General features: G+C 36.4%; 6 protein-coding genes across 11 annotated transcripts; 3 read left to right on the top strand and 3 right to left on the bottom strand.

Annotated features, from left to right (window-relative positions):
• Positions 1 to 143: 143 nt before the first annotated feature.
• LOC105685149 (DNA replication licensing factor Mcm2) lies at positions 144 to 5,109 on the bottom strand. Its single transcript, XM_012399004.3, has 15 exons — positions 4,771 to 5,109; positions 4,261 to 4,433; positions 3,989 to 4,152; positions 3,812 to 3,894; positions 3,549 to 3,731; positions 3,212 to 3,423; positions 2,923 to 3,115; positions 2,605 to 2,808; positions 2,283 to 2,514; positions 1,938 to 2,188; positions 1,689 to 1,853; positions 1,289 to 1,594; positions 1,001 to 1,183; positions 762 to 917; positions 144 to 686 (listed from the first exon to the last, which is right to left on the bottom strand). Exons 1-15 carry the CDS (start codon positions 4,774 to 4,776, stop codon positions 558 to 560), a joined length of 2,640 nt encoding a protein of 879 aa, XP_012254427.2. The 5' UTR covers positions 4,777 to 5,109; the 3' UTR covers positions 144 to 557.
• A 203-nt stretch (positions 5,110 to 5,312) lies between these two features.
• LOC105685258 (exostosin-2) lies at positions 5,313 to 8,354 on the top strand. Its single transcript, XM_012399215.3, has one exon. It carries the CDS (start codon positions 5,816 to 5,818, stop codon positions 7,940 to 7,942), a length of 2,127 nt encoding a protein of 708 aa, XP_012254638.2. The 5' UTR covers positions 5,313 to 5,815; the 3' UTR covers positions 7,943 to 8,354.
• LOC105685259 (protein TEX261) lies at positions 8,048 to 10,503 on the bottom strand. Of its 2 annotated transcripts, none has more exons than XM_012399216.3 (5): positions 10,247 to 10,503; positions 9,836 to 9,915; positions 9,471 to 9,692; positions 9,271 to 9,382; positions 8,048 to 9,217 (listed from the first exon to the last, which is right to left on the bottom strand). In XM_012399216.3, exons 1-5 carry the CDS (start codon positions 10,410 to 10,412, stop codon positions 9,084 to 9,086), a joined length of 714 nt encoding a protein of 237 aa, XP_012254639.2. In that variant the 5' UTR covers positions 10,413 to 10,503; the 3' UTR covers positions 8,048 to 9,083. The 2 variants fall into 2 exon arrangements, with proteins under 2 accessions (XP_012254639.2, XP_012254641.2); XM_012399218.3 differs by having other exon boundaries at positions 8,048 to 9,202; positions 10,247 to 10,497.
• A 759-nt stretch (positions 10,504 to 11,262) lies between these two features.
• LOC105685231 (male-specific lethal 3 homolog) lies at positions 11,263 to 14,445 on the top strand. 2 transcript variants are annotated; one of them, XM_048653001.1, is made up of 10 exons: positions 11,263 to 11,499; positions 11,810 to 11,878; positions 12,038 to 12,147; positions 12,231 to 12,411; positions 12,509 to 12,694; positions 12,824 to 13,128; positions 13,206 to 13,427; positions 13,552 to 13,715; positions 13,850 to 13,934; positions 14,011 to 14,445. In XM_048653001.1, exons 1-10 carry the CDS (start codon positions 11,398 to 11,400, stop codon positions 14,096 to 14,098), a joined length of 1,512 nt encoding a protein of 503 aa, XP_048508958.1. In that variant the 5' UTR covers positions 11,263 to 11,397; the 3' UTR covers positions 14,099 to 14,445. The 2 variants fall into 2 exon arrangements, with proteins under 2 accessions (XP_048508958.1, XP_012254586.2); XM_012399163.3 differs by having other exon boundaries at positions 11,283 to 11,499; positions 13,522 to 13,715.
• On the bottom strand, positions 14,323 to 15,839 carry LOC105685232 (ATP synthase subunit O, mitochondrial). Its single transcript, XM_012399164.3, has 4 exons — positions 15,721 to 15,839; positions 15,448 to 15,489; positions 14,948 to 15,058; positions 14,323 to 14,872 (listed from the first exon to the last, which is right to left on the bottom strand). Exons 1-4 carry the CDS (start codon positions 15,745 to 15,747, stop codon positions 14,426 to 14,428), a joined length of 627 nt encoding a protein of 208 aa, XP_012254587.2. The 5' UTR covers positions 15,748 to 15,839; the 3' UTR covers positions 14,323 to 14,425.
• Positions 15,278 to 18,615, top strand: LOC105685230 (nucleolar protein 8). 4 transcript variants are annotated; one of them, XM_048652951.1, is made up of 10 exons: positions 15,278 to 15,534; positions 16,008 to 16,132; positions 16,221 to 16,438; positions 16,571 to 16,741; positions 16,817 to 17,178; positions 17,255 to 17,425; positions 17,502 to 17,707; positions 17,778 to 18,055; positions 18,142 to 18,333; positions 18,396 to 18,615. In XM_048652951.1, exons 3-10 carry the CDS (start codon positions 16,249 to 16,251, stop codon positions 18,542 to 18,544), a joined length of 1,719 nt encoding a protein of 572 aa, XP_048508908.1. In that variant the 5' UTR covers positions 15,278 to 15,534; positions 16,008 to 16,132; positions 16,221 to 16,248; the 3' UTR covers positions 18,545 to 18,615. The 4 variants fall into 4 exon arrangements, with proteins under 4 accessions (XP_048508908.1, XP_048508904.1, XP_048508912.1 ...); XM_048652947.1 differs by lacking the exon at positions 15,278 to 15,534 and adding an exon at positions 15,790 to 15,914; XM_048652955.1 differs by lacking the exon at positions 15,278 to 15,534 and having other exon boundaries at positions 15,877 to 16,132; positions 16,820 to 17,178.
• The last annotated feature ends 287 nt before the right edge of the window (positions 18,616 to 18,902 follow it).

Below are 18,902 nucleotides of genomic sequence, written 5' to 3'. Positions count from 1 at the left end.
TCGAGGAAGAGAAAATACTTTTGATTGTAGGAGCGATGCGTAATGCAAGGTACGAACCCTACGCTAGACGGGGAATTGGCGAATGAGTATTGGAAGGTATACCGGAATGTTGAAAGTGAAAAACAAAAAAGAAATAGAAAACGAATAGTTTAATTTTTTTATTTACGCTGAGATTTTTGTGGTTTCTTATTTCTGGAAATCAACCGTTGATAGAAAACATTAATACTTGAAACGTATGCACGGCATACAGGACAAAAAATGACCAGCGGTAACATTCGTTCGGTTTCTCAAATGTGACTTCGTCCCAATTTATTGATCATTTATTATTACTCTCAGTCGAAGTGGATTCTGAAGTCGATTTTAAAAAGAAAAATTAATTCTTTAACGCTAAGTTGGATCTGGTGAAAGAAAATTGTAAAACTTCATCGGAGCCGTTGTCAGTCTGTAAAGTGTATATAGGTATGTATATCTTCTTTATAAGGCACGGTACGGTCGTGTCTCGACCCTTTTAATCAGCGGAGTTCAATTTTACTATACTCCGCTATCTTCTGCATTTTTTAATCATCGGTTACATCCGGGAGGGTTTGCACGATAACTTTTCGTCTTGGATCGTAAACAAAGTTGTTGGATTTAAAGATGTGACTTTCATAGAATGGATGGAGATTGTGAATATCGATTTGTTTGGCCTGAAATATGAGTTAATTATATTAGTATGGTAACCCTATGAAAATGGTTTAAAAATGTGAAAACAAAAATTTTACTTTTTCCAGCAGATCTTTCTCAGCAACTTCTACGGTAGAAACTGGTCCGGTTTCGAATGCCTTTTTGAATGTCAATGTGTCCAATGTAATTTGCCGTAGAATATAATACAGTAGCTCGGTGTGATCCTTTTTATAGGACAAATACTTTTGGAAGGTCTACGGAACAAAATAATCGTGTAATGCAGCTGTAGAAGAGTTTCGCATATTTAAAATTGAGTGTATGATTGGAATTAACTAACTTGTCGCATGGATTTCATAACGGAATATTTCTGGGTGTCTACAAAACTTTCGAGCATCATTCTGATTGCGAGATTAACGTCTTCTTCTCGTACGTAATCCCTTAAATGCATCTTAGCACTGGCTTCTGCCATTCGTATCATACTTTCGATGTGACGTACCGTAATCGGAAGACTTCCCGTTGCCTAACAAGGAGCAATACATCGTAAAACCGTTTCACAGTTGCTAAATTGTTTTTGATCTATTTGACGATAGAATGTGTAAGAGCCTCAGAATGTGTTATTACTTACCAAACTCTCTTGTCTCAATTGACTGTACATCTTGGACACCTTGTCCTGATCCATATTAGTAAGTTTTGGGTGTATATTTTGTCGGGCATAAACAATGTATTTTTTCAAGAGACTTTGTGGAATCGATAAATCCGTATTATTTTCCACTAGACTCTCAGGGACAGTCCTGTTCGAGTTACCGGGGTGATGTTTAATATGCGAGCCGATGACAAATTTGGCCAAATGCTGGTCCTGCATGGGATCTACTTCATCCCGTACTATACACAGAATATCAAAACGAGAAAGAATCGGCTCTGATAAATTTACCTACAGAATCATGGAAATTATTATATAAATGAAGAAAAAATTACGGTATTAAATTTGCCAATGTACAGAACTGAGACGAGCAAAAATGTCTTACGTTTTCGGAGAAGGTCATGCTAGCATCGTATCTACCACCGATTGGATTTGAGGCTGATATAACGGAGCACCTAGCTCGTAGAGACGTAACAATACCAGCTTTGGAAATAGAAATACTTTGCTGTTCCATTGCTTCATGTATAGATGTTCTGTCCTGATCATTCATCTATAAATAAACTGATAGATTAATATACTAATTAATACCAAAATCCTTTCAGTAGTTTGAAATATTTAAGATTTGACATCTTGCCTTATCAAACTCGTCGATGAGACACACGCCTTGATCTGCGAGAACCAACGCTCCAGCTTCCAACGTCCATTCACGAGTAGTTGGCGAACGTCTAACGTATGCAGTCAGACCCACAGCAGAAGCACCCTGGCCAGTAGTGAACACGGCTCTAGGTGCAATTTTTTCAGTGTATTTCAAAAATTGTGATTTGGCTGTTCCTGGGTCGCCGCAAATTAGGACGTTAATATCACCTCTCACCTTATGCTTTTGACCTATTCGTAGAAAATGCATTTCCGTTATCTCGAGTTCTTTGATATAATCATTAATAGGAAATCGTTAATCTTAAAAATTAACAGATATGCTTACCCGGATTTTTCGATTCTCCGCCAAACAAGGCAAGAGCCAGTGCACGCTTTATAAACTCATAGCCGTAAATAGATGGCGCAATACTAGCTACGATACGATCAGCGATACGATGATCCTTACTCAGAGCCAAAATACTAGAAACATCCTCGTCAGTTAATGACTCCACGATTTCTCTACAATCTTTTACGACAAGGTGATTAGCTAATAGAACCGTCGAGAAAACGGGAAAGCCCTGGAGAATGAAAAACATTGAATTGAGATTCCATCACTTGCACTGTCCTAGATAAGGCACGTTCGATTCAAATCATTGTTCATATAATACCTGTTCAGTATTCAGCGAACCATCATAGTTATTTGTGTAAACTCCAGTTACATCCACTTCATCTCCAGGTTTACAGCGATCACAGAGATCCGCTAAAAGAATACAGTCCTTGCTACGAGGAATTCTCCCAGCTGGAATCCTGCCTGGAGATTCTTGTATAGTTATCTTCTGATAATTCCGGTAGACTGTTTGCTCCATATTCACCTGTAAATGTTAGATGAAGCATACATCAACTGAAGTCTCTCTGAGAATGGATATAATGAAACATTGTTAGGAAGGTATCAAAAATCATCACGAGGATGATCTCAAGTTTCTCACCGTAAAAGGTCCACTACTCTGACACTCAGGACATGATCCTGGATCAACTTCTTGATTTTGCATTTGAGTGAATGGGCCGACCACAAAACCACATTTTTTACAATCATAGGTAACAACTGACAGCTGTGGCAAGACTCCAGTAGTACCAGACACTACTCCCAATGTTCTTACCAGTTGATTCAAGTGCAATTTCCTAGCGTGAAATAAAGAGTGGATTTGATTTCCAATATAAATAGGATAAAGATGATAATCCCATATGTTCTTTGATAGACCTATCAAAAATATTTACCTAAAGGTTCGCAGTTCCTCAATCAGTGGTAATTCAGATATCCTTACATGAATCTCGGTAGTAACTCTCTCATAACTCGGGAAAATCGTTAAAACCAGTTCTTTAGCTACTTTATCGAAAATTTCCAACATCTGGAATGGAGCTTCAGGTAAAAAGTAAGCTAGAACGTGTTCTTTGCCCGCAAGAATAGGGAACTCGACGACAAAACTGGACTATAACACAAAAAAATATGTATAAAATCATTTTTGTATACCAAAGTAAAGTACTGCACTGATGTATTGTGAGCAGCACTCAATGACGTATCCAAACTGAAGGGCTACTAATAGATAAAACATACCTGGTTACTTTCGCACATTCGTCGAATACGTTCCTTGTACATATAATGTCCCTTGGCATTGACGTGTGTTCTTAAGAAGCTCTTGAATCGGTTAGCAATTTCAGTACGTGGACCCAGCATTGTTACCCATTCTTTGATGCTGTAGCCTTTTGTATCTTCCAAATTCTCAATAGATTCTATCATCTGTAATCAGAATGATAACTGGACGTTAACATCAACTATTACAGAAAATACTAATGACAAGATGTATCAAACTAACGCACCTCTGTATCTTCGATTTCCCCGGCAGCTGCCTTCTCAGCCATTCGACGTTTGTGCCTAGGCAATTCATCATCGTCACTTTCATCTATGGAAATGAAGACAGTTGATATTGGAATTTTCCTCACTCGCTCACACTGATAAACTGTTTCATTTATACTTGATCCAAATTGTATTCTTACCATACAGTAGATTTCTGTCATCTCTTGTGATTCCTGCAGCTCGATCTCTTTTACCCATTTCTCTTTCAGCAGCCACTCGGTCCCCTATAGATAACTCAGAATAGTCTTCGTCATCCACCATATTTGGATCATACCGATCCAATGCTGGCATTGGACGATAATCCCTGTATATAAAAAAGCATTTTCAAGGAAAATTATTATTGAAACTGTTGGAAGTTTACTTTCGATATCTGCATCCTCACAATATGCTGCATTGCTAATAAATGACTTACGCTTCCATGTTATCGCCAAACAATTCTTCGCCATCCTCTTCCGCTTCTACTTCATTATTGGAGTCTTGCCCAAGTAAATCTCCCTCATCCTCAAAGGGTTCTTCCATTTCATGAGGTGGTGACGTCAATAGATCACTTCGTCTTCCCGAAGGAACTGGAGAACTTGCCTGACTCTGTTTCAAAATAAAGTGATGTAGTTCATCGATATACTAATGTTTGCTTTTCTTAAAAAAAAGAGAAGAAATAGAGCAAAACCAAAGCAAAACAAACCATTCAATCTGTAATATCTGATTGAACTAAATTAAACTCCTAGATCAGGAACTAGTAAAACCATACAAAAAAGCTATATTTGAAAAATCATCCCATCTGCAGTAAACTATTTTATATTTCAGTATAACCGACAATCTTGATTTCATTCTGAACGTTGTATTGTGGTTAGGTCATGGTTAGAACCATCGTGCGTCCTATGCATGAGAATAAGGAAAGTGTATTAGACGTCTGAAAACTTACCGACATTATAATACTTCAATAGAATTAAGTATCAATTTCAATTCGATACTGAATTAATCACTGAATTTCCATAAAACACAATAAATTGATAAAAAAACAATTTAAAATCATCGGTGCAAACAATAGGAATCGGCGTAAGTTTTGGCGCGAGAATGCGAGTTCTCCCGTTCTTCAATTGTTCCGAACTAGATCGTCGAACGTCGTCGACGCTCGCGCTCGCGGCTAAGTATTCAATTTCGTTCGATTTTCAATGTGCGAGACATGTAATAATTCAAGTCCAGGAGTAATTCCCAAAATTCGCGTCTCATCCGTACTCCATCTCTTGCCCTATAATCACCCATAAAAATTTAAGCTAGTTTATACTGTTATAATGTTCTTATTAGTCGTCATAGACATTTCTAAATTTAAGAATCAATTTGGATTCTGAATTTTGACAATACCTGTCAAACAGCAGCTTCGTCTAGTCACGTGCTCGACTTCAGTCTCGCCCTCTTTGAATGCTTAAATGGACAAAAAAAAAACGAACAAACGTAACCTTTAAAACTCTGGCATGTGGGGTTATTTAAATTCAATGTCACATTTTGCCTTTAATATGTATATTTATGGGGAAGAGATGGTTGTACTGAAACCAACAGCATATGAGCCAACCAGTGGGATCCGTACCTATCAATTATGTTAAACGTCACCATCATCAAAAGAAAGGAGAGTGGTTTTTATCACTCGGTTCGATAACGCGACAGTGCTCGAGAAAAGTCAAAATAATTGTGGTTCGAGATTGAGCGAAGTGTCTAGAAAACAATGAGGCTTTGCAATAATAGGTACATTTTTTACAACACAGTGTATGATCCCCAATGAAAATCCTGTAATCTCATTACAGCACCATGTTATGGTTTGGAATTATTAATTTTTAGATTTTTTTTTATTCACTTATCGGATACTTACACAATATGCACTTTTTTATTTTACTACATAGCTGGATGAATTGAAAAATTTATAGAATTTTTTTCTCTATGTTTACTTTTATGAACTGTTTACACACATCACAATGACTATACCCACAAGAATATCCCAAAAACCAAAAAAGGTTTTAGACCGCTATTGGAATTTTTTCATAACTTTTTTTGTATTGTTATTATTGTCTGTTACAATTGTTCTAACGTCTTACCTTTCCAACTTCGGCAAAATTTCCGAGAGTTCTAAATACACAGCGCTATGTCTAGATGACATAAATGCACTTGTAGTTAACCAAATGGTTGCTGACAGTCCGTTGGCAGATCCAACAAATACATCATGTAATTATTTCAATTGTTTTAATATATATCGATGTGGTAATCAGGGAAACAAACTCCTAATATATGTCTATCCTTTGAGAAATTATGTCGATGCCTCAAACATACCAGTTACTAGTCAGATGTCAAAAGAGTTCTATCTGATTTTACAAGCCATTATAAGTAGTAGGTTTTACACATCAAACCCATTCGAAGCATGTATATTTATACCATCAATAGATACACTGAACCAAAACAGATTAAGAATAAAAGAGGTGTCACAAGCTCTTAAATCACTTGAGTTCTGGAAAGATGGGGAGAATCATTTAATATTCAACATGGTACCTGGCAGTGTTCCGGATTATAATACTCTGATCGATGTACCTGTTGGCAAAGCAATGATTGCAGGAGCTGGGTTTTCATCATTGACTTACCGTGAAGGATTTGATATCAGTTTACCTGTCTACAGCCCTCATATAGCAAACTACCAGCCTCAAGTTAGTGTCAAAAGACACTGGCTGATCATTTCATCACAGATTAATATCAACTCTGCATTTGAACAAGATTTGATTGAAGTGAAAACGAACTATCCAAATGAATTGATGATTCTGGGACCTTGTCTACATCATAATCCTATGAACAGTTCTATCCGATGTATGGGTGAAGATGTCTACAAGTATCCAGAAGTTTTAGAAACTGCAACATTTTGCCTTGTTATTCGGGGAGCACGTCTCAGTCAACCATCTCTATTGGAAACTATGGCTGCTGGATGTATTCCTGTGATAATTGCAGACTCTCTGATGATGCCATTTCATGGTGTAATAGACTGGATAAAGGCAGCAATATTCGTTCGTGAAGTGGATATATTGAAGGTTCCTGAAATATTGAAGAATGTATCTCATAAAAGAGTCACAGAGCTGAGAGAACATGGAAGTTGGCTTCATCAACGTTATTTCAAATCCATACAAGCCATCACTGAAACAACACTTGAGATACTAAGCGATCGTGTCTACCCACATCTGGCTAGGGATTACAATTACTGGAATATACCACAATATCCTGGAAACATTCCGTCACTCTTTCTTCCAGTGACTGCTCCAAAGACTAGAGGTTTTACAGCTGTGATATTGACTTATGACAGATTGGAAAGTCTATTTGTTCTCATCACTAAGCTCGTCAAAGTGCCTAGTCTATCAAAAGTTTTGGTCATTTGGAACAACCAACACAAAGATCCGCCTCATCCATCGAAGTGGCCGAAAATAAGTAGGCCCTTGAAAGTTATTCAAACCAAGGAGAATAAGCTCTCCAATAGATTTTATCCATACGATGAAATAGAAACAGAAGCAATGCTTTCGATAGATGATGACATAGTTATGTTGACGGCAGATGAACTGGAATTTGGATACGAAGTTTGGAGAGAATTTCCTGATCGTATAGTGGGCTTCCCATCACGCACGCACATTTGGGATAATGCTAGCATGTGTTGGAAATACGAAAGTGAATGGACAAATCATATTTCAATGGTCTTAACTGGAGCTGCCTTTCATCACAAGTACTGGAGTTATATGTACACTAGATCCATGCCTGGTGATATCAAAGAATGGGTTGATGACCACATGAATTGTGAAGATATTGCAATGAATTTTCTCGTTGCTAATATGACTGGAAAGGCACCAATCAAAGTCACTTCCCGAAAAAAATTTAAATGTCCAGAATGCACAAACACTGAAATGTTATCTGCTGACTTAAGTCACATGATGGAGAGGTCGCAGTGCATCAACCGGTTTTCTTCGGTGTATGGAACAATGCCCCTAAAGTCTGTTGAGTTTAGAGCTGATCCAGTGTTGTATAAGGATGTATTTCCAAAGAAACTTAAGCGCTTCAATGACATAGGAAGTTTGTAGTATTTTTTTTATATTGCGATCATTCCGTAAATATGATAAATGGTCATAGATATCAAATTGTGACCTAATCTAATGTTAGATGTAAAAAATGTACAATCATTGTTGTTAAATGTGAATATTAATAGAAATTTTTTTTCAATCTATGTACATATATTTAACGTAGGTTTTTGCTTATAATGTGTAGACTATCATGTACAAATTAAATAATGTCTCGTAGTGTGGAAACATAATCGATAAGATTAATACACACAAACGACTCGCAAATTCAAATAAATAATATTAATTGAGAGGGATTTCCTGAACACAATTATCACGGGCTTATAAACAAGTCCTAGCTGAAACAAATGTCACTTATCAATTATTTGGTATAAAATTATCTAGCAAAAAATAAAAATAAATTTATACAAGCTTGGTCAACGTGTTGTTATTTGTATCCAATTTTAAAGTAACATCTCCCTCTGCTAGATGTCCACAAAAAACTATGATTGGATGTACCAAATTTAAATTAAAAAAAAATAGTAGTTAAGAGGGTCATTATCAACAATCGTAGTAACTGAAAGATATAATAAATCCCTGATTCACGTTTTGTGTCAGATGATGGGATTTCAGCTACCAATTCTTTGTGCCCTTTAATGTTATTTTATCAAATGGGCTTTTGATCAATCTGGCAGAAACTTTTAAAAAATATGTAGGTATATTAATTAGCTAATCCGTGGTTTATTATGTTTGAACTAAAGATCCTACTCTAGAAGTGGATGATCTTCAATCCACATAACAAAAAAAACGAGTACACATGCGATATATCATTCAAAACTGAGCTCCTATGGTTCTGATCTTGACGAACATAACGGATAACATTTTGTTCAATAATATGAAAGTTCATGTAGCTCCAAATCACCACAGTACATGAAAAATTCACTTTTGCAAATAACTACGTACTTACCACTATAAAATCTACTTAAAAGTCATTGAATATACTTCAATCAACCTCCAAAGTCTAAGAACTATTAGAGAGTTGCTGCTACCTTATCACCCACATTGAAATACATAACTTCACAATCAGTGCGTAGAATTATTCACCGAGATGAGTCAGTATGAAATTATGTAAGTCTATTGTTTAAGTAGATCACAAGCAGCTTTATTAGAAAGCCTTTTTGGTGCGTTGGGGAAGTATTGACTCCTTGGCATAGTTGAAAAAAGAAAGAAGTCCATATTTCTTTCCTCTCCTTGAAAAATAGTTGCTCACGACATCATTATCATCTGAAAAAATGAATCCTGCAACAATAGATTTGTCAAGCATTCCAATTTTATCTTTCAAATCGACGTACCCAATAGCGGTCGACTTTCAGCAACGGTTGGAAGAACATTTTCATTCGCAGCTAATGAAACAAATAATGTAAATGGCACAAGCCAGAGACACAGCGTGAAATAAGCCATCACCTAAACAAAGTGGTAGAAAGTTCAAATATTCATAGGTACTAAATCCTATGGTCCAAAGATTTCTTTGATATAAAAATTGTCAACGTACCTCTGAAAAACTATGATACACAGACGCAAAGTATGTGAATGCTAAGTAGTGGTTAACAACTAGCATAAGTACCGAGATGATAAATGACGGCGAAGTGATATAGACGTAAGGAAATGTCTTCAGTATACAGAGATGAGCTACTTGGGCCATGATTCCAGATATTACCATTGTTAACGGTAGATTTTCAAACAATAAAAATCCTACTTGTATTGCTAATGTCATCTGAAAAATTCAACATAAAGTAAACTGCAGTTGATAAATACTGCGAAAAAAGTCAATCTTTCTATAAAATCAGCCCCTTTTTCTTCAGGGATTGGTTTCTCTACCATACGGAATTCGTTTATCTGAATAGGTGTAAAACTTACAAGTATAAACCCCCTGATTATTCTTTTTGAAAGCACAGTGTATTCCTCAACTAACTCGGCTAAATAGTATAATCCAGCAGCTAGAAAAAAATCAAAAGTACTTTTAATGAGACAAACTCGTATTCTAATATATCAGATATGATATCGTTTATATAAAATTTGTTTATTTATAGAAATTACGCCTGAGATTCAAAATTGCGTATCCTAGATCTGGTGGATGAAAATCATTTCATTATGTCTGACAAAAGTATGTGGATTTTAAGAATTCTTGGATCCTCGAAATATTGAATCTGTCAATGATCATAATGGATAATAACAAGGAAGAAGATTGATTTATATCTGATAATAGGTAACCTGTTTAGTTACATACGTATGTACAGTGAATCACAAGTTTGCAAATAACATCAATACCTATTGAAATCGTAGCAAAACATATTTGCACAAACAGGGAGAACCAACTCAACACGTAGAAGAACCACATTTTCGGACTCGTATGACTGTATAAATCTTCATATGATATTTTCTTTGCATTTTTGCACCTCGCGGTGATTATTACACTACCATCGTCAAACGACATCCACTAAACACTAAATAGGAACATCAGTGATAGGAAGCTATATCGTTCTTGATTGCAGAATACATATCGTTGACGACGTGTTCATAATAATCTATTGGCTAATTTGAGAACCACTGTCTGGTACTTCAATTAAGGTGCAATTTCACGCTGACGCCTGACGGAAATAAAAGCGCCAGCAAGATTATAAATGGATAATCATCATCGATTCAATATGATCGTCTGTAATCGTAATCACAGATTTATTCCCAATTTTTTCCTCATTTTTTCCCATTTTTTTCAATTTTTTTTCTGTTTTTTAATCAATTTTTCAATTAGCTCATTTCTCCAAAGTCTTGAAGACGCGTAGTGGTATGCAACCAAAATTACACCATCCCAAATATCCCCAATTTTTTTCTAATTTTTTCCAATTTTTTCCGATTTTTTTTCGATTTTTTAAAATATTTTTCATTTGTCAGCCCTGGGTAGGTGCGGGCTCATGAAATTAATTATAACGGCCCTATTTTTAAGCTCCGCCCTCTTTCTCTGATTGCTACATCAGTCAACGCAATACCTCTCCGACCCGCATTACATGGCCTAACGTCAAGGGGCAAGAAACCTGGGATTTTAGTTCATTAAAATTCCGCCACATGTCGCTAGCTGTAGTCACTATAGGCGGGGCTTAGAGAAAGGGGGCGGAGCCTAAAAATAAGGCCGTATAATTAATTTCAAGAGCCCGCACCTACCCAGGGCCAACACAAATGAAAAATATTAAAAAAAATCGAGAAAAAATCGGAAAAAATTGTAAAAAATTAGAAAAAAAATAGGAATAAATCTGTGATCATAATGAATGGATTTAGATGATTATCCATTTATAATTTCGATGGCGCTTCTGTCGAAATGATACCTCATGACTACATTTGACGCTTAAAAATCTGCGTCGAGCGTCAGCATGAAATTGCACCTCTAGGATCCAACACCGCAATTGTGAAACTTGCGCTGTCAAAAAATGGTGTCAACAAGAGGTCCTAAATTCAAATTTTCCGATGGCGAAAAAGTCTTGTGTTATGAACCAGATCCAACAAAGGCCAAAGTTTTGTACGATTCAAAGGTATTGTTGAATGTTTGAAAACTGCCGGGTAAGGTTAAGAAATGAGAATAAACTGAAGAAATATTCTTCGCATCGTACAACCTCAAACCCTATGATAACAATTAGATTTTTGCTGAGAATGAACACAAATTATATTTGGAATTGACAAATACAACTTGTAAATGTTTCAAGCTCTAGTTTGGAAAAGTTCAGCATTGAAATCAAACCTACATCCATTCATGAGGACTCAAAAAATTACATCCCATAGCTGCCTATTTGATTCCTCTTTCAATGAAAAGTGTTGTTTTAAATTCTATGGCTTTGTTCACAGGTGTTGGATGTTATCGTCAACAAAGATCAAAGAGGTCGCAAGGCAGTAGAATATCTCATACATTTTCAGGTATAAAAAATTAGTATATCTATAAGGAATGGTATGTTATTCTGGGTAAATTTGCATTTAATGAATATTCCAGGTTTTATATTATAAATGATAAATATGTGTAGCTATAAAAACAGACTAATCAAAACTGCATGCATAAAATTCATTCTCCACAAATAGGGATGGAATTCATCTTGGGACCGTTGCGTAACGGAAGAATATGTTCTCAAAGATACAGAAGAAAATCGCCAGCTTCAAAGAGACCTTGCTCAAAAAGCACAACTCCAGCTGTAAGAACACAATTGAATATCGGACTATCACCGCATTTATCTTGATGTTTATTTCACCTCAAGCACTCCTTATTTTGTTGAAGTGGTGCGTATTTGTACCGAAGAGAAAGAAAAAAACGTAGTCACAAACTCTCTGAGCGCTCAGCTGGATCAGGAACAGAACCTGGTCGTAGAGCGAGAAGTGGTGGCAGCCGCGCAACATCAGCGACTACAGGCTCTTCCGAAGATGGCAGTTCTGGTCAACAGGATGACTATGATACCGAAGTATGCCTTGAATTGAATTGTCCATCATCTGTAATTCATGAATCTCCGTTGATTTATTTATCTGAAATAAACATTGATGATATTGAATACTTGTCAGGAAGCTGCAACAGAAGAGGATACAGAAAGTAGTTCTGAATATGGTGAAGAAAGTAGTGAGGGTGATGAAAGTGGAGGTGGCAGTCATTCTGGTGGAAGTCATCGTCCTGGGATTGATCTTGATATAGGAGCTACATTGAAACGTTTATTAGAGCAGGATCATGATCTTATAACTCGTAAAAATAAGGTATGCTTTCTCTGCACTTAGCTACTGGCGTTTCAGTCTTGGCTTATCAAACTCTTCCACCAAGTATAACTTTTATGTAATATAATAATTTTTTCCCCACAACTACTGAGAATTTTGCTCCTTCTTCAGACTGCTGTTCTACCAGCACAGCCAACAGTCTTAAATATTTTGGAGACGTGGGTGCAACACTTTACAACTACACAATTAACAAATATTCCCGATAAGCCACCGCGGAGCAAGTCCAGCAATACTATAGAAAAAACTATTAACGATGTCAATATCTGCAGAGAAGTAGCTGATGGATTGCGAATTTACTTTGACTTTACGCTTGCTGATCTATTATTGTACACAGAAGAGAAAGAACAATACCAAATGTTTCAAGCATCTTTTCAATATACAGACCTCATACCTTCTATTAAAGAGGAAACTTTTGAGTATGTATCGTCTTTCTTAACTTCATTACTACATTAATAATTACCGCATCAATTTGGTGACATTTTTTTTCTTGCAGCAATTCGGAACATCAAGTTACAGTGAAAGAAGAACTTGAAGACACAGAGTTTGCTCACTTACCGCCATTCAGAGAGCATGAGTCTGAAATGGAAAACACATCTCCTAAACCTCCTGTGGAAGCCAAACGTCGATTACGATCCTGTAGAGTAAGCTCTGTAGATGAAGGCAGGCAACTTCGCTCCTATGATGAAGTTAAACAAGAGCCAGGAAATATGTCAAGGTGCTGCCTAAGTTGACGCGTTACATAATTAAATTCACGTTCAGATGACCTCTGAAAGCAGAGCAACATTCAGAATCTATTTGTTTCACTACAGCATAGCAAGTACAAGTTCACGATGTTCCAGTCCTCGTGGATTACCTTTAAGATTGCCAGTCATTCCATCTGCTCAAATCGGAGCTCTACTTCAACAATCAAACGCTTGGCGCCTAGTACCTGAGTCTGAAAAACGTCAAAGCCCTCTGGCTCCGTCCATGTATTATGGTGCGATCCATCTCACAAGATTGTTTGGTATGTATAATGTCTTGTCAAAACCCGTACACATTTTCCAAATCACTTGAGAATACACAAACAATGATCTGTACCTAAGATTCGTTAATAATAGAAAATTCTGAAATATTAAGATTCCATCTGTTCTGTTTCAGTGAAATTGCCAGATTTGTTGCAGGTGGTTGATATATCTGACAAAAAGCTTAAAACACTTTTAAAACATCTGGACATGTTTTTGAGGTGAGTATACCCAGATTTGTTGTTTAGTAAATTTGATATCAGTCAGTACCTTAGAACGAGTTGTTTGAAATTACAGTTTTTTGGAAATGCATAGAGAATGGTTTGGAGAACAATTCTACTCACAAGCAGAAATTCCACCCATCAGACAAATTTTTAGCTTATAGCAGATCGAGATTTACCAGAAAGATGACTACCTGTAATTAGATATGTGGCTACAAGTAAGAAATATCGATAATGTTCCCCGTATAGATAGATAAGACGACAAATTCTGAATGACTTGTAAATATACTCGCTATCAAATCACTACAATTAATTATAGATGTAAAATCATCACCAATGTAATATACGGCATAAAATGAAATTTCATTTGTGATTCATACACAGTATATTTAGGTTTTTTCATTTATTACGAGTAGAGACAATGTACAACATATTCGTATGTAACTACACTTGAAGGGAAGGTTTACAGCCCTCCATGGGTTGAAGGATGATTAAACTGCGGTCTTAATAATTTCTGAATATTTCTTCACCTTACTGGCAACGCTTAGATCGACATATTTGTCTCCAATTGAAACAACCATGCCTCCAATGATGGATGGATCAGTTTTCGTAGTAAGCAGAATGGTCTCTCCTTTTTTAAGGAATGCTTTGAGGGTGGTTTCCAATTTGCCCTTGGTCTCTGCATCCAACGGCTTGGCAGTGATTACTTCACACACTACTTCTCCTCGGTCTGCTGCCATTATGATTTTGAAAGAATTGATAACTCCGTTAACATTTTTGAGACGTCCATTCTCTGCGAGTAGAGCTAGCAGGTTGGTAGTTGCTACATTCAGGCTGGCCTTGGCTCCGACAGATTTTAAAGCATCGACTTTCAATTTTCGTTTCACTGTTGGGTCTTTAACAAACTCAGCGAGCCTTACGTCTGTCTTGAGCAAACCCTGTAATTATCTTTGCATTAACGACCTAAATTTTTCATCCAACTCTGAATATATCACTTTATTATAATAGACTACCTGAAATTTGATCAGGTCTTTTTCCACAATATCCAAAGATTTTTGCTTTGAGGCGGCAGAGTATAGGGCGGTAGCATAGCGTCCATCAAGTCCAAACACTTGCACTGGAGGCTGTGATAAATGCGAATGAATAAGTGTACTCATTTGTGCTGATTACCTTTTTTAATAAGTGGTACTTAAGGGCTTGTGGGCGATGTCAAAATGTGAGAGCAAAAATACATAAGTAGGAGCAATACTCTCCGCAGATAAGACATTTTAATTTGAATCGGATAGAAATAAAATACTCTTGAATGTCAAAATAGAGCAAGTGACAAATGTCAATCAGTTAACCGCTGGCTACCCACAAGGTATTGAATGACAAAGTAATTGTCACATATGGATGGGATTGGCGAATTAACGTTTGATTTTGTTATATATGTTGGTTCATAAATTCTGCCAGACAGAATGAAGTTACCTCGGACGTTACATAACGATGTGAAAAACGTGTGACAAAAACTCACCTTCACCATTCCACCGCCAGCAGCAGAGGAAAGCGACCTCGCCTAGAATTATAAAAACCCTTTTATTCCAAATTCAAGAGAGAAAAGGTAACGTGAAATTCCAATCGAATGCAGGCGACGTTGAAAGTTCCTCTTAGACTAACCAAAAATGTAACATTCATTCGAGGTCTTAGCCACTAATTTTTCTCCCATCGTGATAACATCAAGAATACTTTCTTTGTATATTTACAAAACATTGTAGAACGTTGGATTGTCTAATAAAAGATAACTTACAATAATATTAATCCTGCTGGCCGCCATTGTAAAGATCTGAGACGAGTCTGAATTGAAGTTAGTAGAGATCTGTTATGCAATAGATATCGACTTTCAAGAGAAACCTCGACAGCTCGATCTCACGGGGTGACGGTTACGAATACGATAGCGACATCGCATTCGCACGTGGTATTTAGCGGCTGCTTGGCTAGGAGGTTATTGCTATATTTGTATCAATGCTATGGTACCTGATAGTGGTTTTGTCAAGTGGATTTAGCGTTACATTATGCTATATTATTCACCCTTAGCTATCTTGCATTGATACTCAAAGTTCTACATGTGGGTTATGAGCTCGTTCCAGGCACTTATATATTAGGTGGTTCAAAGAATAAATAACTTGACATTTTGATGAATGAACCTTCTGTAATTCAAGGTAAACATAACAATTCTGGTTCTATTCAATCACAGAAATTTTATCAGCACGATAACATTGATAACCCATCGCATTTTTTTGGCAATAGTTACGAATTAAAAGGAACAAAAGGAAAAATGGAAAAAAATCATCGTTTGTTCTTGAGAAATCTTCCTGCAAATGTGACCAACTCGGACATTGAGGAGAATTTCAAAAATCATGGCACTGTTGCAAAGATTGAGATAAAAGAAAAAGCTAATGCTCTCGGAACTAACCACAAATTTGCTTTTGTCAATATAACAACTACCGACAAGAAACTTAATACTTGTGAGTATCCAGAACTTGATACCAGGGAAAATAGTGCTGGGTCAGAATGTGTGATTCCCTAGAATAAATTCAATGTAATAGTAATTTTGACCAGAGTCTGAATTCATTAATTGATTTGTGCGTTAAATAAAGGTTTCCAAGAGCTCAAGAATCTTGTAATAAATGGATGCAAAGTACACATTGAAGTTGCTAAGGAGAGTTTTCTTGAGCGACTACAAAGAGAACGAGAGGAGAGCAAGGCAGCTCTAACGCCGAAAACAGAAACACCAAAAACTATTGAATCTATCAACATCCCACATCCAGGTAAGTGCCAATATCTGAGAACTTGATACCATTAAAAATGTCTTAATTTTACTAAAGTGGCTCAATTCTCATCAGCAGGGGTAAAAATTGCTCTTAGAGGTACCAAAAAGAACTTTGATACTGATTATGAAGGGTTGTCAGAAATGGTTTGTAAAAGTAGTCGAAAGACTTTTGACACCGATCTTACTGAGGTCCCAGAAATGGTTCGTAAAAGTACTAAAAAGATCTTTGACACTGATTATGAAGAAGTTCCCAGGATAAAAACAGAGATTAAAGAGAAAGCAAAAGTTATTGCACCAGATCCAGTTGAGCGGCTCAGTACTGCAGAACAAAAGAAGAAAAACGAGGCAGATCAAAAGCGTTTAAAGTCTATAATGGAAAGAAAGACGGCTTTCAAATTGAAAGGTGGACTTATTCGTGAAGCACTAAATGCTGTGGTAATTTATATTTTTTGGCTTGTTCTCTGCTTTTCACCATGCTCTGGTTTCTTCGTTCATTAGTCCCTTTGTATAGGATGGGAAGCCACTAGGTAAAAAAATAGTATTTTCTGATGATCTAGACAGCTTCAACGAAATTAACAATCAAGCAAGTAAAGGCCAGAAACGTTTGTTTGATGACGACGATGATGACGAAGATATTTTAGATAACAATGACTTTCGAGTTCGTGAAAGCGTTAATAAAAAGGTTTAATAATTGTTATTATCTTAATTTTTAATATTTTAGTCCATCCGTATTTTTAATGACTCATTGTACTTTCTAGCTACAAACCTTGCAGTCAAATTACGGAAATGACAAACGATTTGCTCTCGACAATCGTTTCATTGATGATGAAGATAATCCTACATCGGAGAAAGTCGAACTTTGTTCAGAAATTGACCAAGAAAAAAATTGGCAATTAGATATTCTCGAGAATGTGCTAGGAAAGCCGGTTAAACCACAAACAAGCGATGACGTCGGATTTAAAAAGTATGAATCTGTGTATACCAGATAATGCCTTCAGGCATAATGTCTTCTTGTATCAACTGTATATTGGTAGGACGATTTGTTTGTATCCTAGAAAGATGGGTATGATGCGCTATAATCCTGATGATAAAGATCACGCCATGTGTGAGATTCCTGTTACAACTGCTGTTCCCATCAAAACAAAAAAAGTAAAACAGAAGCTTGCTGTACAGAATGATGTGGACAGTGTACAGCTTCCCGACTTATCGAAAGACACGTTTTATAAAGTTTCTGATAACTTGGTCGACACTTTGAAAGAAAATGAGCAATTCAGTTTGTTGAAAACATTCGGGACTGAGATATCAAGTAAAGGTATAGGTGTTCTGAGTTGTGTTGAAATGCCACCATATTCAGCCAATACAGACTCGTGACGCAAATTGAATAATCATGTCTTACAGAGAGTCCTGTCTATGAAGGAGTTCGTGAAAAACAAGGACATAAATTCAACTTCAGTACGACAGATCCATTCAAGTACGATTCGTCAGATAATGAAGAAAGTGAAGAAAATGTCGCGGATCTACAGAAGACTGAATCAAAGAGTGATTGGAATGACAGTTTATTTTTCAATGTTGATGATGTTCGTTTTGAAGGTGAACGTTTGATTATTGTTCTAATAAGTTTTTCTGCACTGCTAACGTAAATCCTCTTTTAGATGCTTATAAATTTTTCAACAAACGATCTGTGCCTGATGCTGAGTTTTCAACTCGGCGGAGAGAACTGAAGCAGATAGTGAGATCAAAGATACAGAATAATCTGAGGAAAAAGATTACGTGGAAAAAAAAGAAACTGAACAGGGGATGATTTTTCTAGCACCTATTCATCACACAGCGTCGAGTGTATAAAGATTGGAGAATAAAAAAAATAACATCAAACAACTGATTAGCAAAGTTATTTCAAATTAACAGAATAATATTACCATGCTCTTCTACAGCGCGCTCACATAAACCTTAACTATAGATCGTAAATTGTTGATCGCGTGACTTAACATAGTAGGGTTCGTACAAAGTCCTTTTCCTTCCTTTATGCTAACATCGTGTACACTAAAAAAAAAGTTTTTCATTTCATAGAAAAGTTGTAGCATTTTAACAAAGTTTTCCATTGTTCTATGATGCATGTAGGTTTCATGCAGGATGGAGAAAGCTTTTGATCAACAGTGCGT

The sequence above is a fragment of the Athalia rosae genome, chromosome 1 (assembly GCF_917208135.1).
Source record: "Athalia rosae chromosome 1, iyAthRosa1.1, whole genome shotgun sequence".
NCBI lineage: Eukaryota > Metazoa > Arthropoda > Insecta > Hymenoptera > Athaliidae > Athalia > Athalia rosae.
The sequence above is the reverse complement of the archived record's forward strand: the minus strand, read 5'-3'. Positions and strand labels throughout refer to the sequence as shown.